Source organism: Notothenia rossii (assembly GCF_949606895.1).
Source record: "Notothenia rossii genome assembly, chromosome: 1".
NCBI classification, from domain to species: Eukaryota; Metazoa; Chordata; class Actinopteri; order Perciformes; family Nototheniidae; genus Notothenia; species Notothenia rossii.
The window spans coordinates 79,256,143-79,282,819 of NC_136912.1; the positions used below are offsets into that span (position 1 = coordinate 79,256,143).

The following is a 26,677-nucleotide window of genomic DNA, read 5'->3' on the forward strand; positions in this document are numbered from 1 at the left end:
GGAAGTGAAGCAAGTGTGAGTGACGGACAGGACAACTTTATTTCCATTTATAATCAGGGTGATTTCATTGCATACAAAAGCATATCTAAAATATATGGAGATAACAGCAGTCGATTAGATATATCATTAATAAATAAGAAAATCACAACTACAAAAATCATATTTCAAGTTTTTTTTTTTAAATGTACACAAACACTGGGCAGCAGTTTATTGCCCTGAGGGATGAGTCTTGGAGACACAATGTTTTGGTGATGAACAACCAGCAGCATGTTTGAAATACCGATCTGTCGTCTTTTAAAGACATCAGGTCCGTCACAAAAGGTTAGCTAGTTCCAGCTGCTTTTAGCCAAAGCATTAGAAAGAAAACGCAAGCTGTGAAAGTCACATCAAGTGGTTCAGTGAGGGAGGGGAGGGGAGGGGGGGGGGGGAGTCTTGTTAGTCCTCCGACAGCAGCCGGTGGAAGTGATCCTTCCTCTTCTTCAGCACCTCCCGAAAGTCCTCCTGAAAAAATATAACAGGAGATATTTGGCCTGAATGATGAAACCGGGGAGGAAAGACAACAAACCTGTTGCTGCAGATAACCAGCCGCTTTATTCAACTGACTGAAACGTCTAGCAGCTGCACTGATCAGAGGAATAAAACTGAAGGGATAAAAACACAGGGAAGTCTGAGGTCATAGTGAAACCCTTCTAGTACTTTATGGATCAATTCTTCAACATTGCAAATACATTTGAGGAATTTAAACTTTTCTCTAAGAATCTACAAATTTTGCGGCATCCCTAGACACCTAACACGTCTAGCTGGTAAAACATTTAAACCTTTACTATGATGAAGAATGGGTCATAGATTTGGAAGTGTCTTGAAAAAATGTGAACCGTTCATAAGATTATCGTTACTTCTTTAAAAAAAAATATTGTTCTCATAGCATAAGTTATAAACTTAGTTTGTCTTTTATCCCTTACCACAGGTGCTTTTTTTTGTGTGTCCAATAGTCTCAGCTTGGAAGTTTGTTAAAAAGTGTGTCTGTTCAATGTTCCAACAAGTTATAAATCATTGATGTAGTAGTGATCAGAGTTGGGTGTAACGCGTTACAAACTAACTAATAATATTACTTTTGTCGGTAACGGAGTAGTATAACGCGCTACTTTTATAATTCAGTAGTCACACTACAGTTACCATTATTGCCCCGACATGCGTTACTCACAAAAAATCTGTCATAATCACACCGACAGACAAGAGGGGTTTCCGCCGCAGGTTTATAATATGTACGTAAAGTGCGCGTCCACATCTCCACGTGCAGTGCTGCATAAACATGGCTGAGTAAGCGATAACTTTCGAAGGGTGGAGGTATGCCCATTATTTTGAGTTTGTCCGAAGAATAGATAGGAATGTGACGGTGAGCTGCAAACTGTGTCCAGGCCAGAAGTTGTTATCCACTGCTGTAAACACCAGGTCAAACCTCAACAAACACCTACAAAGAACACATGCCAAGGTGAAGCTAATGCACACGCTATTTGTTGTTTGTTTATGTCACGTAGTCTGTTCTTCTTCTCTGTGTTCCGGTTGTTGCCCGTTTTGAATGACGAATACACACTACCGCCGCCTGCTGGTAAGGAGAGTTATTGCCACTCACGCATGCGCAGTTCGTACGTGCTCGGCAAGTAAAGTGGCAAGTAAAGTAACGAGTAAAGTAACGAGTAACTTTATGTAGAGAGTAACGAAGTAGTGTTTTAAAAGTAATATATAGATTTTTTTTTAGTAACGACCCCATCTCTGGTAGTGATCATCAGTTATTTTTGCTTGAAATGCAGATCCCTATCTTCAATTCCCCATTCATAGGATCTGAAAAACACTGGTGTGTCAGTATGAAGAAGGCTTTTGATGCATACATGTAATACGTAATAATCATAAAGCTGATAAGACAGGGTATATGCAGGAGTCCTGAAGTCAAATGTAATACCTTTTTTAAGACCCTTTCCATACATTTTAATACCTCATTGCCACTGAGTTCTAACCGGTTACATTGGCGACACACTTCCTATATACAGTATTGATTGTCCTTCCTCCTTATCTTCCAACGCAAACTTCCATTTCCCCATAACGATGTTGTTTAACAACCGGCGTAAACGGACCTTAACGCAATCGAGCAGTGAGCGTGCGATGTCCTGTTCAGATGACGGCAAATCCAACGGGATGCCATAAATAAACTAAGTACACAGAATCATTGATTACATTCAGGCACACTTTAGAATACAAACTCTTTGGACAATTTATATACTTATTGAAAACAAGCTACAAAATGTAATACCTTGGAAAATGCTGTTTAATACCCTTCATTTTTGTTACATTTATTTATCAACTTTTAATACTTTTTAAGACCCCGCGGACACCCTGTAAGAGGACAGACTTACCGCTGCAGACATTTTCTCCATGTAGGGGACGAGCTTCTGCAGTTCTCGGTCCTCTGACTCCCCGGACCAGCTCTTGATGGGTATCGTGTTCATCAGCTGCAAACAACCCACAATTTAAATGAATAAGGTCTTCTATTTCTTTTCACTCTGATAAAAAAAAACAATAATATATAATGTTTTTGACGTTATTCAAAAGACAAGTCTGACGATATTCTACACTCTTCCCTATTGTCTTCAGTTAAAAAAGTACTGAGAGACAAACTCCTCTCGTGATTTAGTTTCTCTCATTGGACTTGCAGATTAGAAAAGAAGGCAGCATCTCAGCAGCCCTGCCCATTAACAGCAATGGAAAAGACACAGCATCACATTTGAAATCATAGTGCTTACATGGTAAGGGTATGTGTGGGGGGCGTTGTCCAGAACAACTGTCTTGGCGAGATCCCTCCCGAGAACGTTGAGATCTTTGATGTAGTGTCCGAGGACGCAGGCACAGTCGTCCTGATACAGGCGATGTCTGCAAGAGAGTGCATCACGTTTAAAACCCGGTGTTAGGATGGTATGTGCAAGATGTCCTTGTCTGCCTCCTAGATATTCAGCGGCCACTTTATAGGTACATCTATACAATCTAATGCCAAACAGTACAACAATCTTTGCCAAATATTCCAAATGCATTTAATGTTCACTTTTCTTATAAGAGTGCAATAATGCAGACAAGTCAAACACTTTAGAATTATTAAAAAAAAAAAAATCTACATTTCCTGTTGAAAATGTCTGTGTTACTTTACAGTCAGTGCACACGTCACCTATACTATAAACTCTGGAAAGTTAATGTGAGAAACAGGTCGCGAAGATAAATATCTGTAGCTTCTACTAGTAGGGACTCATCTCACATTGCTCACACTTTTATACGCTGTTTTAATAAAAACATTGGAATAAAGCCACTTTCACTGAGGAGTGGGGTTTGAGGAATATTTAAGGAGACAAACAAAGTAGGGCAGAATTTCTTTCAGAGTAGGGTTGTTGCACTAGGCCTTTTTCTAAATTTCATGCAGAATTTGGTTTCTCAGAATTCTTGTTATTGTTACTGATTATCTGTTCATCCCTTTTCTAAGAGACATCAATCACCCGAGTCCAAGAGACATCAACCACCTGAAACCAAAATAAAAAGAATCTCAACGGCCCTCATCGAAAGCGACAGTGTAAGCCGGGTAGGAGTCAGCTAAACCTCTGATCCTGAGAAACTGACCAGAAGTCAGACCATAAGCAGAATATGTAAAGTTTCTGAGCAGATGTCAGAGTCACAGACAGGTCAGCCTGAGCGCTGCCGAGCAAAGAGTTTATAAAACACAAGTGGACCCAGATCTTATGGAGACATACCGAAACAGTTTTCTCTGCGGGTCCAGGATGTCCAGTATCTTCTCTGCGTATTCCTTCTTTGCACATGTGTAAACAAACATCTGGAACAGAACAGACAGCAGCTGGAACCGATTTCTCACAAACAAGAACTCAACAGGGCGTCAAAACCCCACGAAAACAACATTTAGTTGAGTATACACAGAAAGATAAGATTTCAAAAAAGGTTCAGATTAAAAGTTAAATATGACAAAGTAGTCATATAGTAAATATAGAAGGGGCTGTATACAATCTGAAAACATCAGACAAGTAGGAGCGATTTACTGCATATTAAAACATCATTTTATTCACTCGAAATAAACTCAAGAGCCAAATACACCGATCAATGACAAGACAATTTAATATCAAATAACTCATACCTCATAGTTTTTGGCCATGGCCTGCAGAAACTCTTTGACATGTGGTCGTAGGATCATGTAGACCTGTTGATAACAAACCAGAGATAAGGACAAAATAAACAAATAGGATTACACACATTTCTTATAGTGCTAAACGCACTGAACTGATTTGTCTATTTGTCTATGTCTATTCCATCATCAGTCAGTCAGTGGGCTTCCAACTCAAAGACGTGCAGCATGTGGTCACCTTGTACTGATGGTCCTGGAAAGCGGTGTTGAAGGTGAACTCTGCTTCCTCGATCACATTCAGAGAGCTGAACATCAGGGTCTCCTCCTGAAAGAGCACAGATCAATGTGGCTTGCATTTGGACTTCAGAGGCAGAGCACAAACAACAAAGTCATCAACATTCCTGTGGTGTACATCAAAAAATAAATCATAAAAAATAGAATCCGGGTGTGACCGCCTCTGTTCTTTGTAGTTACAAACAACTACTGAAATGAGGGGACATAAAAGATATTTTATTGATTTATAAGTTGAAGCTCCATGTTTAAAAGTTTTATAGCGCAGTATGCTCAACATAACTATCAAACACGACATACAATAAAAGGAAGGTTCGTATTACCCAAATCTAAATCAAATATGGGACAGAAAACCGTCATGTACAGAGCGAGCCATGGTCAGCTGGAATTCTTTACCTGTCCATATAATTCAGGAAAATGCTCAAGTACATTTCAAAAGGTAGCTAAAAAATAATCTCAGTAATATAAAGTAAAATTGAACTGTGCCTGTGGGTATGTATATATTTATTATGTACACGTATTTGTATTTTTTTGTTTGACCTTATGATGGCGAAAATTGGATGATGAGCTGTTTTGTTTTCTGTATGTTTATGTATGTTTTGTGTGTGTGTGTGTGTGAGGACCCCAGGAAGAATAGCCAATGCTCATGCTAGTGCTAATGGGGATCCGAAAAAAATATATACAAAGACATTTTTTTAAGCTCCAGAGGATTAAACTCACCAGGTCGACCACCAGCGTGGCCTCGGGGGTGCTCCTGGTCTTGGGGGGAATATCTGTGATTTGTGGACGGGAATGTTGCGACTGCGACGGTATGTTTTTGATGAATGTGGAGCTGGAAAATAAAACTACACTCTTAGAAACATAAAAATGTTAATAATTACATTGAAATGTACGTTATGTTGGACAGAGGCTTTGTACGTACGGACTGAAGATGTCCTCATCCTCTTCTCCAGACAAGAGGTCAATTGAGCCAAATCCAAACACACCTTGTTCTGGGCTCATCAGCACGTCCCCAGAACCGTCACGTTTCACGTCTGGAAGGAAAATAAAATTCCGAGCTTGAGAGTTCAGTTCTTTTCATCGTTAAGCAATCAATACCAACTCCGGCTGTCAGCTCACCACAATGGCCTTCTTATTTGATACACCCCGGATGGGAATTTACCACAAGTCACCAGAAAGACACTGGTACATTCATGCTGCGGTTCTTAAGCAAGTTTATTCCACCAGCCACTTTCATCATACGAAAAGAAAAAAAAACGTTGGAGGAATGGTTGGATCTTTTCCACAATTAACGGTTAATGAAAGGGACAATAACATGTTTACTGTTTAATATAAGTATGTTTACTGTATCCGTTGATGGCCGTACAGTCTCTAAAGAATAGAGGATTGCAGCGTCACTCAGCACATGTACTCACTCTCTTTAGTGGGTGTGAGGAAACGCACAATGGGCGAATATATGTTTCTGGACGTTGTGTTGCGAGGCGACACTGGGTCGATCTCTGACAGAATGCGCTCACGTTGCATTATGGGCCTGATGGGAGTCTTGAAGTCTAAATCTAGTAAACAAAAAGACAATCAGTCAGAAAATATAAACGGGAGCAGGGGCAGTGCAATACATCGTCAGGAATTAACAACATTATAAATAAAAAAGTATCCTTGGAAAAGCTTGAAGCTGCCATTCATACCAGATTCTCCATCATCGACCGCGATAGCTCTCTTCCTCAGCCGACCACGAAGCAGCGGTCGCCTTGTGATTGGTGGGATTTGGTCATATGAGTATTGGGAGTCATTATCCGAGGTCTCTGTATCCTACACAATAAAAAAGCAATTGAAGTGTCACTATAACTGTTGGAATAATGAGAGTAATTCACCATTTTACTGCTATCATTAAGGGAATTCTCCATAATTAAATGTGTATTATAATCTAAAATACATCCAAATATCTGAAGTGGCTTTGGGCAACATTATGCATAAAGCCGTAGTCTTTGACACAGACAAACATCAACACTACTAATTGTGCTATCATTCGAATTCAGAAAGACAAAAGGCTGAACTAAGAGAAAGAAGCGCTGTCGTGTTTAAAAGTGTCTGCCAATGCCAAACAGCTTATTTTTGCTGTTGACTCTTGATTGGATGATTGAGGTCTGATGAAACCAGACATATTGGCAATTTAGCTATTTATTCGTTTAAGGGCAGTCATGTCAGGCCTTCCGGCTGCCCTATGAGACCGGTGGTTGGCTGTGTGAGGTCTGTTCCAGATTGTTTGGGCAGAGAGCCGTCGGCCATATCGTCCTGCAAACCTGTCGAAGACTGCCTAAGGTTCCCAATTGTCTTCTTGGGACTTCCAATTCGCAACCTGTCTCTGACATCCACCGTTATATAAAACGTGGCCTTAAGTTTGATGGTGGGTTCACTCCAGAGGTGGGACCAAGTCATTGTTTTGCAAGTCCGAGTCAAGTCTCAAGTCTTTGCGCTCAAGTCCGAGTCAAGTCTCCAGTCTTTGCGCTCAAGTCCGAGTCAAGTCTCAAGTCTTTGCGCTCAAGTTCAAGTCAAGTCCAAGTCCTAAACTTTGACAAAACGAGTCATAAACAAGTCATTATGTGCTTTTCACCAAATGGAATGACATCGATCAACAGAATAATACTTAATAATCCAACTGCTCTTTACTGCTTGTTTATTTCCACTGTGTACAACATGTTATAAGGGACCCACAATCTATCTTTATGCAAGGGATAATGTGCAGCGAGGCGGTCTCTATGGGGAAAAGAACACCTGAATCTAGATCCCTCTGCAGTTGGTACTTTTAGTATATTTTGATGCCAATACTTTTGTACTTTTACTTGTAACATTTTGAATGCAGGACTTTTTATTGTAACCGAGTATTACACTCAATCTAAACTTCTCCCACCTCTGACAATGAATCCAAGAAGCGGCTGGAGATTCTGCTCTCCCCGACGGGAGTCTGCTCTTCTAGCGGCATCTCGCGATCGGCCTGTTGGAGACCCCTGAATTAAATTATCAAGTCACCTCAAGTCAGAAGGCTCAAGTCCAAGTCAAGTCCCAGGTCATTGGTGTTCAAGTCCAAGTCCAAGTCGAGTCGCAAGTGTTTTGTGATTTTGTCAAGTCGAGTCTCAAGTCATCAAATTGATGACTCGAGTCCAAGTCATGTGACTCAAGCCCACACCTCTGGTTCACTCCAAATAATGCCACGACTTGGTATTCCGCCCCTACCCAGGCAAACATGGCATGCCGATTCTTGGAGCAGACACCAAAGAGGCTTCTCAATACTCTAATTTCCACTCCTCGACTCCTCTCCTCGAGACTTAGTCCCGCCCACAGGAGATGCGAGCGGAGGACTAGAGGAGGGGAGACGAGGAGAGAGGAGTGGAAGCAGCAGGCGGTTAGAGAAATGAGAACTCCTCTCCTCTGAGCGGTCATTTTAAAAGAGACGTCCATTAATGATGACAGGAGGCACAGCAGCCCTCTGTCTGATGGACAGATGTGTTCATGATTGTGGGGGAAACTTCTGTGTAGCAATGCAGTGGGAGTCACTGACTCATGAAGGAGACACGGGAAGAGCAGGAGCTTTGATGTCAAACACTGATGGTTTATTATAGGAGATTCGGCCGGAGAATTCACATCACAAGTCCAAGAGCCAGAGATTCTGACTTCACGGTAGAGTTGCCACGTCAATTCTGAAGAACTCTACCCCAGACCCATGTATTTAGCTAGTTCAGAGAGACTGATCAACATGCTGCATAACAAGATAGAATCATAACACCTCTATCAGCTGACGCCAACAGGCAGGAACAGGGAGAAAGAATACAGAGCACAGCAGCCAAGGTTACAGGTGTGTGTGCTCAGTCAGGACAGTTTGAACTGATACACTGGGTCAAAGTTATGGACCTTGGAAATATTTCCCCAACAATGATGACTTATATATTATATTATTAATTCATTCACAGTGCGGTATAATGAGATAATAACAGGCTACAGATGCGGACATATACACACAAATATATTTATATAAATATATACAATTTAAAGTATGAGAGCACTCTCATAATAACGTAACACAATCAGAGACTGGATATACCCCCCCCCCCCCCTCTCTCTCTCTGGTCGCTGAAATGGGGAATTGAAATTACGGGCCAAAAGTTGTATTTACAAGTATTAAAAGTAAGCTTAGGACACCAAACCAAACTGAGACCCGTGACCGTCTGTCCATCGCATCTACGCACTGTACCACACACACACCTAGAGCATAATCAGGCTACAGCCGTTGTGTATTTTATTATGAGAAGCACCAAATGGTCTTAGAAAAATATCGACTCTTTGTTTGTAGATATCTACTAAACTACAGCAAATAAAGAGAGTAGGCCTGTTATACTGAGTGATATATATTTTACACACGGCTCTGCTTTCTGCACGGACCTCACAGCTGTTCTCACTGTAAACATCGCGTCGCGATGAAAGCAGTTACTAAAATAATATCCAGGGGATGCATGCAGAGCTGCCATTGGCTGAGATAAGTCCGGCCGTGCATCACGCCTCCACCGTTCCCGGAAATGCATCCGCAGAGGACCCATCAGTGTGTCCTCGGTTATAGCTCCTCCAGAGAGCCTCCTTGATGCTCGGTCCTCGATGTGCATTTAGAGAAATGAGATGTCCTTCAACATGGCACGCTGAAATCCATTTCCGGGTCACTACCAGAGGACCGAGGAGGAGAAATTAGAGTATTGAGAAGCCTTCCAAGTGACCCCTGTAGCTGGGCCCATGCTCAAAGGTGCTGACAACCAGGGGCCAATCACCGCTATTTACTCTGGGGGGGGACCAGAGTCAGGCAATGCCTACATTTGATTCCTAAACAAAATGATTCAAACACACATTGCTATTGTCCTGTGCGTCTTCACACTTGACCTACTTGTACTGGGACCCTGTCTCACATGCAAGTGGGCATAGGCGGCGCGTGAAGCTCAGGTTTGGGAAGGCTAAATAACTTAGTTCACCTGGCGCTACCCGCCTCCGGCGTCTATAGAAAAGAGATCAATAACTCAGTGAAAGCACCGCCTGCTGACCAATCAGAGCTCAGTGTGCGGCGTTTAAATCTATCAAGTCATGTTACAGGATAAAGGAAATACAGTTTAAACTGCCGTATGCAGAGAAGACGCCGACACTTGTCCCTGTTTGTGAATGGTCAAATGTTGCTAACCCCGCCCCCTTCACGTGAACGCGCTCTCAGCTGGAAAGAGAAACCATGGTTTGATTTACCAAGTTGATATCCAGCGTTGTAGAACCGCAGCGAGATGTCGTTTGTTAGTATGTTTGTTTGTTACTCAAACATATCCAGGGTATGTTGAACTGGTTTCGTAGTACAGGGCACAGGTGGCTGCATAGCAGCGCTAATTTAAAGACACAAACATTATATTTTTATTTTACCGGGATGCAGTGTGTGACAAAAATATTTGGGAAGGCTTAGCCTACAGTACCTGCCGCCCCTGCAAGTGGGCTGTTTATTCCTCTGCACAAAGCCCCTGCCAGACACCACGTCATAGAGCTGCATATCTGGGGCCTCATTTATAAAAGGGATATACGCTCAAAAAAAATGGCGTACGCCAGTTTCTACGCAATGTTTGCGGGAAAATGTGCAGTCCTCCACGCAAACTCTAACCCATGCGTACGCACTAAGCACAAAAACGGGAGAGACGAGAAACTGCGACACCGTTGGCAGAAGGAAGAATGGAGAGAAATATCTGGAAATAATACCATAAATAAAATGTTACCTCTCATTTATCATATATGAAGAATTCATTTTTCAAACATTGATCAAAGCCAATCTTAAAAATCGTACTTTATCTCTATAAAACGACTCAGTGCACACAAAAACATAACTTTGAGAAATAAATAAATACGGATATGTTATTTAAAACCACCTCGAATATGTTGTTTTAATGTTATGAAATGTTTTCTCATAAATGATGCAGTAAACAGGAGGACAAAATTACGTCTAAACTGACGCCGTTTTGCATTTCTATAGGTTGTAGATACGAGCATGGTTTTATATACTATCATGTTTAATCATGTTTTATGCCGTTTGCTAATACTTGATACTGATTGAACTAAGAATACCATATGTGGTAAATTGTACAGCTAATATAACACAACACATTAGTTGTATTTCCTTTAACTGGTGGAGTTGCTGCAGTGGAGACGCTGCACACAGCTGATCGACAGCTGGGACACAAACCACCAAATACGAAAACATAAATCAGATCCAGTCGTCATGACTCCACTCCGGAGGGATTCCCCGATCATTTCTTAGAGTTTCTCATCAAGGGGGTGTCTCCTGTCCCCAGTACAAACACACTGCCTGAGGAAGGCTATGTGTATTTTTTTTGTCATGAACCTTTTTCGGACCACTTATTTTGGTGACGATCCGACCTCCATGCTGCTACTGTGGTTCAAACTGCATCCACCAAACAACATGATTTATCTCGACCTCCCCAAAATAACCAAAATCTGACACTGTGTGAGCTGTCTTTTTTTAGCTGTTCTGTCGTTTCCTGCTATCTTCTTCATAAAGTCAGTCAAAATGAATGAATGAATGGGCGTTTCTTTGACTATTTATAGGCAAATATGGGCATTACGTGAAGCCCGCAAAAGCTGCACCGCATTTCGAGTCGATTGTGATTTATAAAAGGGAAACCGGCATAGGAAGTGCTGTACGCACTTACCTTGCCGGTACGCAATGTTTGGTGAATCGGAAAATGTCGGAACATTTCTGTACCTATTTTCTACGTAAGCAACCTTCCCACGTGAATCCTACACACGGCGTTATAAATGAGGCCCCTGAACCTTATGTTGAAGCATTACACGGTCTCACTATTGTCTATATATATGTTGCAGTCTTAAAGCATCCATTGAAGGAATTGAATGCCACTGGTTGCTTTTTAAACTACATCCTGCTCCTTTAAAATATAAGGGCGTAAGTTTGTGTCAGATGCATATCACCATACCATCTCATTCAAACTAAAAAAGTTGGTCACTGTGCACGGGGCAACACATGAAACAGACGGAAAAAATCTGCCCCTCCTCCAACACACACGAACGCGCACATGACCAATGAGGGCACGAGATAAGTTTGTGCACAGATGGAAGGCTGAAGGGCAGGTACATCCCGTTATTTTAGCCGTGCCACGTATATCGTTTTTCCAACCCAGTGTAGATCCCATTTCCACATTACGCAAGCATCGCCGCGGCGTTACGTCACAGCATCAACCTGGCGTTACATCCCTATGGTTACATCACTGCCTCACGCGGCACACCCGCGAAATCTGAATCTGACAAGCGAAATACCGTCCTTTTAAACGCCTCATAATATACAATATAATAGTGCTTCTTTGTCAATATGACTGACGACAACACTTATGCAGTACTGAGGTAATGTTAATTCATCATTTAATACCTCCTGCAGTTGATGCAAACAGGTAAGTGGATCATGCATTCAACTTGGGATTGTATCCTTGGACTTCAGCATTCAGCAGTCCCCTGTTCCTACCTCACCCCTCCCACTGTCCCAGCCTTCACCTGGTGAGACATATACACCAATTAAATGGCATGATTATTACACAGTCAACCCTTATTCAGAGTGCCTAATAAATGTATATATTTTTTTTACAGTGCAGATTTTGGTGTTTTTGGGACCATCGCACATGTGTGTAAGTAACAAGTATGTTGCATAATCTGCAACTACTGTCAGGTGGTGTTATTGATTATCTTTGCAAAAGAGCCCCCACCAATATTGATTTAGAAAAATATCTATTAATTGAAATATGGGAGCAAAAACAAAAGGGTAGAATTGATCATACCATATTATGTTATTATTGCAACTGTTTTTATTATATTGTGTTGTTTATACACATATATATATATATATATATATATATATATATATATATATATATATATATATGAATGTGTGTGTGTACAAATGAATTAATATAAAGTGTATATATGTGAGTGTGTGTGTATTAATGAATAAATACATGTATGTGTATGTATATATATAAAATAGTATCATTAAATAATGCTGTCAGATAAATGAAGTGCACAGTAATAGTCAAGGTTATATTCAATATTCTGCTGATAAGATATTTTAAACGTCTTTTGTTTGTTCTGAAATCGACATTTGAGGATTACACAGAGGCTATTCTGATAAGATATTTAAAACGTGTTTTGTTTGTCCTGAAAACGACATTTGAGGATACACACAGGCTATTTATAGATGATAAAACACCAGTAATACAATCTCAGGACTCGATATAGCTTTGATTACAGGATCGTTTAGTTTCAGTCAACAAATCCTTTGGAAAGACAAAAAACAACTATTCAATATCCTGCTTTAACGCTGCCGAAGATGAAGTCTATGACGCTATCGCGTAGAGCTCAGAGCTACGTCGATCCTTGCGTAATGCGGAAGTGGGCGTGGTTAAATCTAAACTGGGTTGGAAAAACGATAGACGCAGCTGGGACGGTTAAAATGATTGGTTTTGCTTTTTACAGCGCCACGGCTTCCACAGATGAAATGTAATATTTAAATTTGTAATGGATTTTTTTTCAAAGCACTTCATTGCTATCGGGATGTTAAGAGCATTCCGTGGAATATAACAAAGTGTATCTCGAGCCGGTTTCTCAAACGTACCTACCCCACCTTTAACTCTAAAAAGGATCATATGTAAACAATTAGAACACGTCTAATGTAGATACAATTTAACAGCTGCACACAACAACCTCCGAACGACCACTACGTTAAATGAATAACCTTCTAGCTTAATGCTGTTACGAGTTATTGCAAGGCTGTTGTTACGCTGGATTAGCTTTGAGCTTGGTGTAACGTTACCTAATAAAACTGGCAACCGTATACCTGAACGTTATCGGCCATCCTCCCATTTTAACGCTAGCTAACGTAATGCTTATCAGTTTCGGGTGCAAGCAAACCAATAATGTATTATAACACTGATGTTTTGTCAAGAGCATATGAATTTGTTCTTCCCTGATTAAGTAACGTAGATAACATGTAGTGCACAGCTTTAGCACAACAGCAGCTAGCTAGCGTTAGCAACACCACCTACTGTTATGATTTGAGAACACTAGCTAGCACCAAGCTAAACAACGTCCGGGTAACGAACATCACACTGCCCTAAATACAGAAACTAACATGGTGAAATTTGTTATTTTAACAAGGTAGATTACTGAGAATAAAAATCGTATCAAACTGCTCTGTGTTACCTTGGTTTGCAGAGGGCTTTCGGTCCATGATAAGCTGGTTTGTCTCGCTTTGTTGGACCGTCGGCGGGTGCTTCTCGGCAGCTCCGAGCAGGATGTCGTAGTGGTTGTTTGAGACCTGAGTCTCATTTTACTTTTTTTAAATGGGACTGTTTAACGTAGAAAACATCAAAGTCGTCCACTGTGATTAAGCTTTCAGTCCGATCGCTTTGCCCCCTTCTTTATTTCCCCCTGCAGTCCGGGTTCAGAGTGTAGCTCCTCCCCGCTCCGCCCCGTGTCTTCTCGATCAGCAGCGTGTTCAAATCTGCCGGGTGCGATAGGTTCAGCACTGCGGGCAGCGGAACTGGGCGGTGCTTAAGAAAGCTCCAGTGCAACCTATGGCGGGTGTCACGTTGCAGGGTTCGAGAGTAATTATGTTTATGAATTGCGTTGGGTCAGATCCCTTTAAGGTTCTCGAATATAATGTATAATATATATATATATGTGTTATGGAATACAGTATAGCACTTTTTGGGGTAAACGCATCATCAAAGAGTTCCACACATTTTATTTTTGGTCTCATCTCAAATTCTTTTCAATTAAAATCAAATGTGTTTTCAGCTTTTACACTTGGTCCTATACAACAACATGGCACACACTAGAGGTGTGTATGTTACTCTAGTATGGGTGAGGCCATTGCTCATCTGTACATTCTGGTAGCTGCTGTTCTCCATCAGGGCTACATCATCAAAGACATTGGCAAAAATGGCATATCTTAAAGTCAAACATGCTAAAAATAATGCTTGCAAATGTACATTTAATCTGAATACATTTGTTCCCAGTGGAAACTTGGATAGTTTATTTTTGCAATATGCTTTACCTTTAAGTAAATACAAGACGACAATTATAATCGGTAAATTACATAAATTAGAAATTCATGGTAAAATTGAATGCTTATTATAAGTGGCTAAAAAAGTGATATTTACTCAAATCATTTGTAAAAAAAGCTGATGAGGTGCTTTTTCAATGTTATTAAGGAGCCTAAATGATGAACACATTTTAAACAAATAGTTAAAACCTTCATAGTAAATTATCTTGATGTAACTTATCTTAAAGACGCAATAAAAACATCCTTCACTCTGGTGACATTAAAGAGAGGTGATATTTTATTAATTTCAGATTCAAAATAAAAGTATTCACACAAAAACATATTGAGTAAATAGGCAATAATAGCTCTTCACCCTTCAAAAACAAAGAAAACAAAAAATAAACTGTTGCATTGCCCGCCGCCACTTCACTATTACCGTGGTTACCGGGAAACATCCCATTTAACAAAAACAAAAAAATCATTTAAAAAAAAGGAGGAATAAGCACACATTAATAGAACATACTGAAAAACGACTGGCAGTACTAACAGTGGTACTAAAAGCAGCACTTTATTGTGTAGTACTGAGTAGTTAGTAAGCTGTTGAACTGGAGGTTCCCTGTTGTTGATGCTCAAATAAGCTAAAGTGTTACCAACCTGTAACACAGAGAGAATCAGAGAGACGGCGAAAGGCCCAAGAGTCCAAAATAAACCTCTCAGCACCCACCAGGGTGATAAATATATTTTCTGAGAGTATTTGTATTTGTTAACAGCCAGGAAACAGATATAAATATACCACAATACTTGATGTAATACACTCTTAGGTGTGCCATTATGAGCTATATTAGGTACTATATATGTTGGAGTTATTTCAGACCTGGGTCCGCTCTCACGTCCTCTTTCACTAAACTGTAACTTAAACTGGGTTAAATGCATAAAACTGGAGGTAGAGGTAGATTTTCCTGAGAAGTTGTAAGACACAATAGCCAGTTTCAGTTAACTTGAAGACACGTGAAGCCCACACACACATCACATGCTTCCCTAAAATAATCCCATTATTAATCATCATCATCATTATATTAATAAATTTGCTCTAAAAGTAATCTCGGTGTGCCGGGTTTGCTATAGGATATCCAAAAAAAGCAAAGAAAGAACAGGTAGTAGGAACATGATATAATGCATAGCCCTAAAAAGCCATATTTCAGACATATTCTATTTAATGAATCTTAGTAATACAGGTTATTTCATACAACAATTGTCACAGCAGAAGGCATCTTGTTATTTCAAATTTTCCTTGTCCACAGTCCCCCTGATGGAGATAAAGTCAGTGGTGATGTTGAGTCAAAAGCCCCCAAAGCCCACATGCACCTTAACCCGTAAATGTTCCAGCAGAATTTCCATGTCAGCAACATGTGGGAACAAGAGTCAGAGTTTTCGTTTTCCATGCAAGACACTCTGGTTTCAAGACGTTCTTTAGATAGGCTCTGGTGGGAATAAAAGCAGCACTATTTCAAGGTGAAACACTTGAAAGTTATGACAGAGCGAGCAAGCCAACCACAAGAGACTGCAGGGGCTTGTGCTGATTGGGAGTCAGCCCATGTAAAGCACTACATTTACAACCTTCCTGGATTGACTGGAAATCAAACACCAAGACAAAAAAAGTGAGATGAAAATAAGTCCAGCGGGGTTATTGTTTTTCTGATCTGTATAACAGCACATGAATGCACCTAACAAGCAGACTTTTTGAAATCAACCCAAGCGTTTAAACTGCATAACCACACAATAATGTAACTTTGTCAAAAGGAAGAAAGAAAACAAAGCGGCTACAGACATACGGACACATAAAAACCAGCTGGTAGCATTCAGAAATAAATACCAGTCTGACCATAAAACCTGATAGAAATTCTTCTCCGGATTCAGAACAAACTCTGGTAAAGAACAGAGTTAAGACTGATATAGTTTTCACAGCTACTTTGCTCCAATGTTTTGTAAATTATGGAGAAACCTGTTTGACCCCAGCAAAGAGAAACAAGCAAGATGTTTGATCATTGATTGTTTACTGGTTTAAATAAGTAAACAAATTATGTAATTAAATGCCTCTAAAATTGTTTGTTTCAGTGGAGCCTTAATGTGTCCAGTGATGAGGCCTTGTCACTTTAAAAAACAAAACCCTAAGTAGTGAAATGAAGAAATTAACACTTAAATATGTCCTTTGTTTGCAGTAAATGTCCACAATGAAGGACAATAAATCTTCACAGCCTTAGCTCAGACCTTTTTTGCCTTTGCCTTTAGGAAATGTGAACTGATAGTGCGTCATAACAAAACCTCCCACTGAGGGGAGCTCTCAGTAAAGAAGATGAAGCTTGAACTGAACCCTGAACTGTACTAACATGTCTGACTTCCCTTGCATAACCAAAAGTTAATATCTTAATGTCTGTGGTCATTACAACCTCTTTCATAGTATTTAATAACCAGCATCAATATCGTTTTGATTGAGGTTTTTCTGCTTGAACACAACCTTGAAAAGTCTGTTTTGGCTGAAGCCAAGGCTTTGTTATACTTGAGGTAGAAGCGGGCTCTGTGTGGTTGAAGGGATGTCAGAGTGTTTGGAAGTATACAGTGTCTCCTGATTGTCGCTACCACGCAAGACCTGCCGTGCACATACAGTACAGAAAGAAAGACAGAGAGCTGCAGTACCTCCACTGTTCATATGCAAATATCCCAGAGAGGGAGACAATAGATTTATACGATAAACATGGATCCATTGAAGGGGGCAGGTGCCTGAATGTTGCCTCAGGGGTCAAAAGGTGACAGGGTCAAAAACCTAAGAAAGCAGTTGATCCTTTAGATCAGTATTGATTGAATTTTGCTCTCTCGAGCGGCCCTCCCCCCTAAACTAATGCTTTCAGCCACAGCATGTCTATTTGATTGTCAGCCATCACCAGTAACTGTGGCATCTGCTACTCACGCAGAGAGAGAGGCATGCTGAGACTTCTGCGTGTTACCAAATTGACCAAGTAAAAACATCAGTTTACATTGTAATATATGAAATTAACAGTTGCCTTAACGGGGAATCGAGGAGAAACTAACTGAAAACTGAGTTAAGACCAGAATGGGAATTCTTGACCTCGTACTTTATCTCTATAAAACTCTATGAAACACCAAATTGTGATGATTTTCGATCGGCCAGTTAAAGCAGCTGGTGAAAAAGCCTTTACTTCAATTTAAATCTACTTTCTCCAGTTTTCTGGAATCAAACAAACTTTTTTGATGCTCTAAAATATTGCTAATTGAGCTTGTTATGCATATAAATAATTCAATAGCCATATCTTAAATAATAACGGAGAATAAAGACTAAAAATGATTTAATCTGTAGAGTTGACTGTAGGTGGTTGGATCTAAAGAGTAGCATTAGACTGATAATAGTGAGAAAAGGCGGGGGGGGGGGTTAACAACTGCTATCGCAAGTCTTCCTTTGTATATTTGCGTTTTTGAGTGTTTGAGGTTTTTGCATTTCAAACAAGCTTTCTCATCACACTTGAAATACAAAGTTTTTGCTATTGAGTAGTCAAACTATACTTTTCTTATTTTGTATTTATGATTAACAGCTAACAGTTAATGCCAAACAGCCACATGCGGACACAAGATTATTAAATAGCCATTAAAGGTTAGTGAGCCGCATAATTCTCCAATGTTATTCAAACGTCTGTTTATAGTGTGATGACCCCAGCGTCCTCTGCCTCAGTCCTGTGTAGTGTGTGTGCGTGATTGTGTGTGTTGCAAGGCCTTGGCTGGGGGAGCTGAGATGCCAGTGTGCACAAATGTAAACCTCAAAAACACTAACAAGCTAAACGGAAACTATGCAGCAGGAGCACTTTCTTCCTGTAGGTGGTGACACTATTGACCCGTAATACTCTTTTCGTCACTAAGCCCCGATGTAGCAATTTCCGATTTAGACATGTTTGACTGTGCTATTATTCTGCCTTTTAGCATCCTTTAGATAAGCATACAGCAAATGTAGAATATGCGTCCCAATTTGGGATCTTCTGCAGTTTGCAACACATGGTATTTTGCCAGCTTAAGATCATTGAATACAAACTGAAAAAGAGAGGCATGCTCAAAAGAAAAGCTTACATTTCAAAAATATTGACGGGAGTAAAAGTGGAATATTCATTATCCTCGGTCATGTCAACAGTTAGTTGTTTTTTTGGAATAAAGGCAAAAAGGCTTGTAAACAAAGTCTGTGGTTTTCCACTTCGTTGAGATCAACCAATGAGATCCTGTCTCTGCTTCCAGCTCTACCTTTGACAAAAGTTGTAAATCAAACTAAACCTTCACTTGTCTTTTCTAGAAGGTAACAAAACTAGGACAATCCTCACTATTTTACCATCTTAAAGACAACATTTAATTATTGTATGTGACTCTGAAAGAGAGTTCTTGGCTGTCAGAGAATGGAGAGTACTTTTCAAAACTAGTCTGTGTTTGTGTAGCAGCTGGTGGTGATTTCCCATTGAGGGGCGCGTCCAAAATCAAAGCCGCGACAGCCATCTGGTGATATTTGACTGGAACAGTCAAAAGTGATTGGATGGAGGTACTGCTGACTCTCTGGTCCTCTCATGCTGTGTTAAGGCCTCAGAACAGAACCCACATACAAAGCCTGATTTACTTCCTAACGTCAGTAGGAATGAGGCTGCTTTTGGTGGGGGTAGAGTAACAATCTTTAACAGTCCAGAGAGGTAGCACAGGTTAAAATTCTAAAAGCTGAAGGATTGATCTACTTTAAATGGCAGAAACACAACTGTACGTGAATGTTATGGTATCTTCACTGTGGCGGATTTAACTTTTTACAAATCTCACTGCAGCAAGTGTTGATAGAAACACTAAGACACAAGCGGGTGCTCAGCTGAAGCTACAATTACCTCTGAGATCACATTGTCAAAGCCCTAATTAAACAACATCTAAAAACAGTCAAAGGATCACAAGACATTCTCTGTAATATCCTTGACAGCCAGTCTCAAGGAGACCTGGTTTTTGTCGCAGCACAGGATTAGAAGCACTTGGATCAGAAGAAGCACTAAGTCATGCAAAACACAAAGCTGAAATAAAAATAAAAGCATCTGTTAACTATAATACAACAACAACAACAACAAATCAGATTTAAGCTAAAATAACACCTGATTGTCCATGTAAGTGTCTCCACAATGATAGGGATTTAGTGGATACACGACTCCTCTGATTTAAAAGCACAAAACCACAGTTTTCCTGCCTCATTCCTGATCGCTGAAAGGCTTCATCTACAAATACAGGCATGCATATGACCTTAAGACAATCACTCCACTAGAAGGCCAAGTAAGAAAAACAAGAAGATGAAAATCGATCTTTCTGCAGAGAAAGATGTTGAAAAGCATTGCTCTGGCTTTGTCAAGATATTGTACAAAGCGATGAGCATCAGACACCTGAGAGCAGTCGAAAATAGTTATTATTCACATACAATTTGAACCCCAAACAGCAACAGTCTGTGAGGCTCCGAAAGTCCAGCGTGTTAGCTGCGGCGAGGGTAAATGAAAGGCTAAGAGTTCTTATCCCCGCCTGCAGAACTGACCTTACTCTTACAAAACAGCCATTTTGAACTCAAAGCTAACTCACAAAATACCTGCAAGATTGGCACAGATACAGTATACATTAAACTGGCCTTATGTCAACAAGCAGGTTTTAGATAAAAACATTATCCAGCTGTAACGGGAGAAGCATGACAGCTTCAGAGCATTCATTAGCTATGTAGCATTGTAACCACTCTTGAGATGCGTTTTACATTTTTGTTTCACTGGAGAATCTGTGCACTAATATGATGTGTATCTTGGTACACTACAGGAGTGACCGCAATCTCCCCAATAGAGATCCAAAATGGCTGCCTTGCGAAAAAGGTTTTACACAAAATGAGGTCACAGTGGTACATTGTTATATGCCCTGAAGAAAACATATACCTTAAAAGCTTTTCTGATTAAAAATAGAGAATATTCATATGATCTTTTTTTTTATATAATTCTAAATATATTTTTTCCTGCAGTGAGAGGATTGTTAAAGATTTAAAATTAAATGATAAAACACAGTAAAGAGAATAACAATAACAACAAAAAGTTAAAATAAAATAAAATAATCTACTCCTAGAGGATAAAACATTGCTGTGAATCAGTAGCTGTGTTTGTGTGTAAACAGTGCATTACCCTTCCTGGTTATTACCTTCTCTTTTGTTCTCCAATAATCTGTACATTTATGCAGAAATAAATAATTCACAGATTGTGCATACATATTTGTTTAGCATATACTGGCTCTCAGTTGAGATATTCTTTGTTTTTTCCCCGAAATAATTTTGGCTATGAAGAACAAAAGAGGTGAGTTGATGAGAGAAAACCTGAGATAGTGTAATTCAAGTGATCTGAGTTTCAGTTTGAGTCTCTCTGTACAGTTTATGGTTCTTCTCTTTTTGGCATAGATTATGTAGAAAATGAGGTTGATTTTTGGCTTTACTTAGCGTGGTAATAAAAAAAAAAAAAGAAGGCTGGGGTTTGTTAAGACAACGGGTTGCTTGAGGTTGAGGTAGGTGTGTTCTGGTGCTGCGCTGGAGCAACACGACTGCTGACCGTCTTGTTTGAGACTGACGATCCGACTGCACCGGACATAGCTGCCCCTGCTGCTGCCTGAGCAAAAAGAACGCCTACACAGAAAAGATTAAAAGAAAATACGGTTCAAAATACAGAATATATTTCAGCAACGAAACTCGACATGAAATTAAACAAAAGATTGGGAAACCCAGAGAATTTCATAAAGTTAAAATGACGCCATTGCTTTTACCAAACCTGACAATCATACAGTGACAACAAGAAATATTTACAACAGATCACTTCCCCTTTGTGATCTGTTTTTTGTACAAGGCTAAAAAGAAACACGTTCTTCCAGTTTCCAGTCTTTATCTGAACAAATACTGATCAACTCAATGAATGTCCCTGAAAGGGCTGTACTGAATTGTAAATGTTCATCTATATTAAGGTCTTATTAATCTTTAACAACCCATGACAACACATTTAAAGAGAGATTTGTTATATTGGAATATACATTTAATTTATTTCTGTCTTTTTTAGTCAGAAATAAAGTCAACCTTATGAATGAAGCTTGCACTCCTTGGTACAGCCCTATTTTCTGATGGTATATCAAATTATAGTTTATATTGACTATTTAGTGATAAGCAGGGAGCCCTGTGCCACATGACAGTGTTACTCACCGGTGTACATCACGCCGTTGAGCTCCACTGACATGCTGATGCTGCCTGTGCCGTTGGTGGTGAGGTTCAGGGCCGAGTTCTGCCTGCTCTCTTTGAGGGAGACAAACAAACAAAACAATTGATGGTCAACATGATGGTGGCACAAGATGTGCTAAAATTACAATATGTTAAACAAAGAAAATATCATAATTCTGGTTAAAGTAGGTATGTTTGTGACGTATCCTAGCTGAAGTTTGTACTTCAAAATAAGTTTCTTACAATCACTGTTGTTTTACATAATAACTTGAGTAGCACTTGAAATGTTTTGGGAATGAAACCTGATGTACTCATATGATTCTGTTTTCTTCAAGTTTGTATCTTCATTGGCCTACTGTTTGACATATGTTTACCTATCTGTCCAACCTGGCCTCCCCCTTATAGGAACTTTGATTAAAATGTATTTCTATTAAAACTGGGAATTTGTACGTCCATTACAACAAATCCTGAATGAAAATTCTAGGCAATATTTTGGCCATTAAATGTTCTTGTAGAAGCAGTCCAGAGTTGACTTCCCTCAACTGTCCAAAACCAACAGCGCCAACAGGCATTGACATCCACATGTTTGTTTGACATAGCCAACATAAATTGTTGCTATTTAATTAAGTGAACTTTATCTTAAAGATCTATGTGTGCTATATTTTTTACATCTGGGTATTCAAAGTTGGAACTTTGTGTGTGAACTTGCAAAACCTTAAAATTCCTCTGAAGTCACCTGTATTATCAGTACTGAGAAACTGTTTGCATGCTCAATCAGATAAACAGTAACCAAGGAAACTCGGCTATAAGATCAAAGTGTAAGCTGGCAGAAGGGAATTCCCGCTCAGTCACACACACCCGTGCCTTGTATGTATGCATACTGCTCCTATAAGCTAAACAGGTCAACATATAGGCCTGCTGTGGGTTACTTCCTCCCTGTCGGCTGCTGTGGTGTGTGGTGAGATGACAACAATGGCTTGAGAAACTAACTGCCAGGAAGAGGGAGAGGGTGTAGAATCCAGCTTGTGTAAATTCTAAGGAAAAACAATTAAATGTAAAATCCACAGCAGATGTGGTATTATTGATATGCACCTTCTTCCATTATTGTGGATTCTTTTAAAATGTTGTTCTGAGGTTGATCTGTCTGGAAGATCATACTTTGTGACGATTGATTATGTTAATTCTTAAAACGTGAGTATAGATTTCCTTCCTTTATCCATGCACATGTTGCCCTGAAGCAATGTCATTAATCACCAGGGGATAACATTGTATTCTTATGTGTTTAATTGTATATATTGATGTCTGTTGAACCAATACCCCCTGTACGTATCTGCCGCAAACGTTCAGTCTGACGGAAAAAGATGGCAAAGCATTAACCCTTTTTTAATACAACAGAGCTACAATTTTATTATGATGTCAGACCAAAGATGAGTTCTACTTTTATCAGTTATCAAGAAATTACCATTTTATTTATTTAAGCTGTGGTGGATTCACTCAAGTAGAAGTAAAAGTACTGAATTACTAGTTGATTAATTAGATTCAATTAATACAATAATGATATTGTTCTCAAACTGGTCTCAATTCATGACTTAACGTAAAAGTAGCGAGAAGTGCAAAAATAGAAGTACTTTGATTTTATTGCATATTGAATCAAGTGTAGTCAACCATCTATTCTTATGGCTAAAGCAGATTTAGGAAGGCTAGTTCAACTTTTGTCTTTTATCTTTATATGATTAGAAAGTGGAAGAATTTCACCAGTGAGCCACAGGCTTCCTCATGTAATATGAAAAACCACATCTGACTGTATGATTAGTTTGACTGAATGTATCAGAAGCTCCACCTCAGTCAGTACCTTGGTTGTTGATGCGGATGTTCATGGGTAACTGAGCGGTCATGGCCAGCAGGTTGTGTTGCAGCGCTCTCTGCAGCAGTCGTTGGTGTTCCTCTGCCGGCAGCGCCATCTTCTTCTCTGGTGGCTCTCCGGCCTCCAGTTTGTCCCTGAGCTGCTCCAGAGCCGCCATCTGAGCGGCCATTGTCGCCTGAGCGGCTGCCACCTGCATTGCCCCCATCGTGTTCCCCTGCAGCGCCCCCGCTGTCAGACGAGCCATACTGAGCCCCATCAGTGAGTGGCCTACGTCCTCTTCTAGCCAGACACCACAGTGAAGGGAGAAGGATTATTTTGATTGAAAAAGCACAAAACATGTGTTATCCAGGCAAGATATAAACCATAAAAACAGCCTATCTGAGATAGTATGTTAGTGTTTAAGATGTCTTACAGAAGAGAGGACAGCAAGTCCATTCCTGTTAAATGGTAAGGATGAGGAATACTTAGTTTTCCTAACTTAAAAAAGAACTATCCCCAGTCATACAAAATAGAGTAATTGAGTCTTACCACTCAAAATATTATCTTCCATCCTTCCAAAGTCCTTAAACATCACACATCATGTGAGTTTCTAAACGAATCTCACCTTTCTTGATCTTGTGGTTATGGATCAGCGAGGCTCCGTTGGTGCCCATCGTCAGGCCAACGCTGGCTGATGGGAGTTTGGGCGAGGAGAGCATGGTAGGGGTCCCGTTGGGCGAGTATGTGAAGAGGGAGCTGCCAAAGCTCTGCCGCCGGCCCTCCCGCCGATTACTGTCGATGGCTGCCTGGAGCTCGTTGGGGTTGCTCAGACTCCTCTTGTCACATTCATATGGGTACAGGTACTTCATGTATCTGAAAGGAGTACAATGTATTTATGTTTCACTAAAAGCCTGTTAATGCAGGGATGCGCCAAGCTTTAACCTACTGCTGAAAATGCAATTAGTTCCTATAACATACATACAGTATAAAGCTTTAACATTTAACTATTTTGGGTGGGCTAACTTTCTTTCATATCAACTATTTTTTTCTCATAAGTTTCCAAAATGTAACGAAGTACATTGCAATATGGACCAACTACAGAGAGTGTTGAAATCGCTGAGCAGTAGAAAACTGGTTATAGGAATGGACGAAAGCATTTTGTTACAAATAAATAGAGTGCCACAGTGACGCGTCCTCAAACCCGGAAGTAAGCTGAGCATGGGTTCCTTCGACAAAAAAGCAATGCAATTTCTCCATAGGATTTTGGAAAATAGCTCGAAATAAGGTCTGTGGTTGACACACATTAAAGAGACGGATCACGTTTTGGGATAATGCCCACATGTCTACCCTACTTTTATAATTTTCTAATTGAAAATTATAAAAGTAGGGTAGACATGTGGGTATTATCCGACTGAACAAAACGTGATCCGTCTCTTAAATGTGTGTCAAGGACGCGTCACTGTGGCACTCTATTGTTCACTTTGTTAATAGGCCTTTATGGCTTGTCACTGCCAGTGTGGATCCAAATATACCAAACACACAAATAACACAAATCCAATTAAAACAACCAGAGGGGTGTGTGTGTGTGCGTGTGTGTGTGTGTGTGTGTGTGTGTGTGTGTGTGTGTGTGTGTGTGTGTGTGTGTGTGTGTGTGTGCATGTGTGTGTGTGTGTGTGTGTGTGTGTGTGTGTGTGTGTGTGTGTGTGTGTGTGTGTGTGTGTGTGTGTGTGTGTGTGTGTGTGTGTGTGTGTGTGTGTGTGTGTGTGTGTGTGTGTGTGGGTGGGTGTGTGTGCATGTGTGTTTGTACTGACTGTGTGCGTAGGGTGAAGGCTGCACTGGTGATTGAGGTAGGCAGGTTGAGTCCTTTAGTGATCTCTCTCCACAGTTTCTTGTTGATGACCTCCACCAGGCCGCCCTTCTCTGTCACCAGCCTGTAGAGCATGTACAGATCCAGGACCTGCTTGGCCATGATGGGAATACGATTCACTGGCGTTCCTGTAATAACACAAAAACACACAGTGACCTTTGTTAGGAATAGTTGGAAATTGACATGCTTGAAAAGAGCTTTTACTATTTTTCATATACGAACAAAAAGGCAGGAGGATCTTTTGATCGGATTTTCTTAACTGGCCAACACACACATAGCAAGGAGCAGACTGAAGCACAGTTCAACAAATGTATCAAAAGGCAGTCATCTGATGGACAAATGGATTATAATAAGATACAGGAAACATACTTAGACACCCGAGGGCGAGATATCCAAACGTTTTTGTGGAATAAAGTAGGGTGTACTGGAAAAGTTATGGCCCTTCATTTCGATGGATCTTTCAATTTCGATACATCCTTTTTCAGTAGACAGAACAGTTTAAATATTTACTGTTTCATCAAAAATATATAACAGGATTTGTCTTGGGGACATTTGCAAACCTGACAATCTTGTCTCCTAAAGGATGTGAATGACAAACCAAGTATGAGACAAATTGCCTTGGGACAATCAGTATCTCCAGTTTCGGATTAATCTGTGACAAATGTCCTTTACTTAGGAAGATCAAAGCCTTCATTAATCTTTCCACCAAATGATATTCATTTAAACACAGAGTGACCCTGAACACAATCTTCAGGTCCACTTCGACCCAAAATATGATCGACCCTAGATGTTCATACTAAAGAGTGATGCCTCAGTTATAGGTACGACCTGCAGATGGCGCTCTCATATTCTCAGATCATGCTTGGCAGATCCATTGCTGCTGGCTCTGACACTGTAAAGTTTAAACATGTAGTACTGTTTTTTTCAGTTGCGAGCACGTGTCTCTGTCTCACGTCTCTCATGTCAGTCGTCGCCCCGCTGATCTGATTATATCAGCCATAAATCAATTGTCATGTAAATCAAACCGCTTAAGTATTATGGGAGAAGGAACACCTGAAATGAGTCATTGGCCATGACATGCA

The 26,677-nt window shown here is 40.2% G+C and overlaps 2 protein-coding genes across 4 annotated transcripts in view; both read right to left on the minus strand.

The window, feature by feature from the left end:
* Positions 1-20: 20 nt before the first annotated feature.
* On the minus strand, positions 21-14,038 carry ctdspl3 (CTD (carboxy-terminal domain, RNA polymerase II, polypeptide A) small phosphatase like 3). Its single transcript, XM_079659349.1, has 11 exons — positions 13,751-14,038; positions 6,148-6,271; positions 5,878-6,018; positions 5,385-5,496; positions 5,183-5,294; positions 4,410-4,496; positions 4,184-4,246; positions 3,789-3,868; positions 2,799-2,925; positions 2,412-2,507; positions 21-501 (listed from the first exon to the last, which is right to left on the minus strand). The coding sequence occupies exons 1-11, from the start codon at positions 13,874-13,876 to the stop codon at positions 436-438; spliced, it is 1,134 nt and encodes a 377-aa protein (XP_079515475.1). The 5' UTR covers positions 13,877-14,038; the 3' UTR covers positions 21-435.
* Positions 14,039-14,869: 831 nt separating this feature from the next.
* The window catches only part of arid3a (AT-rich interactive domain 3A), a 53,280-nt gene continuing 41,472 nt past the window's right edge, over positions 14,870-26,677 (minus strand). For 2 of the 3 annotated variants that reach the window (XM_079679069.1, XM_079679067.1), the window contains exons 5-9: positions 25,540-25,723; positions 24,354-24,601; positions 23,738-24,028; positions 21,871-21,960; positions 14,870-21,306 (exon numbers count right to left, since the gene is read on the minus strand). In XM_079679069.1, the coding sequence (XP_079535195.1) occupies positions 21,161-21,306; positions 21,871-21,960; positions 23,738-24,028; positions 24,354-24,601; positions 25,540-25,723 (959 nt within the window). In that variant the 3' untranslated portion in view covers positions 14,870-21,160. The remainder of the gene's footprint in view (positions 21,307-21,870; positions 21,961-23,737; positions 24,029-24,353; positions 24,602-25,539; positions 25,724-26,677) is intronic. The other variant, XM_079679068.1, reaches the window with a different exon arrangement.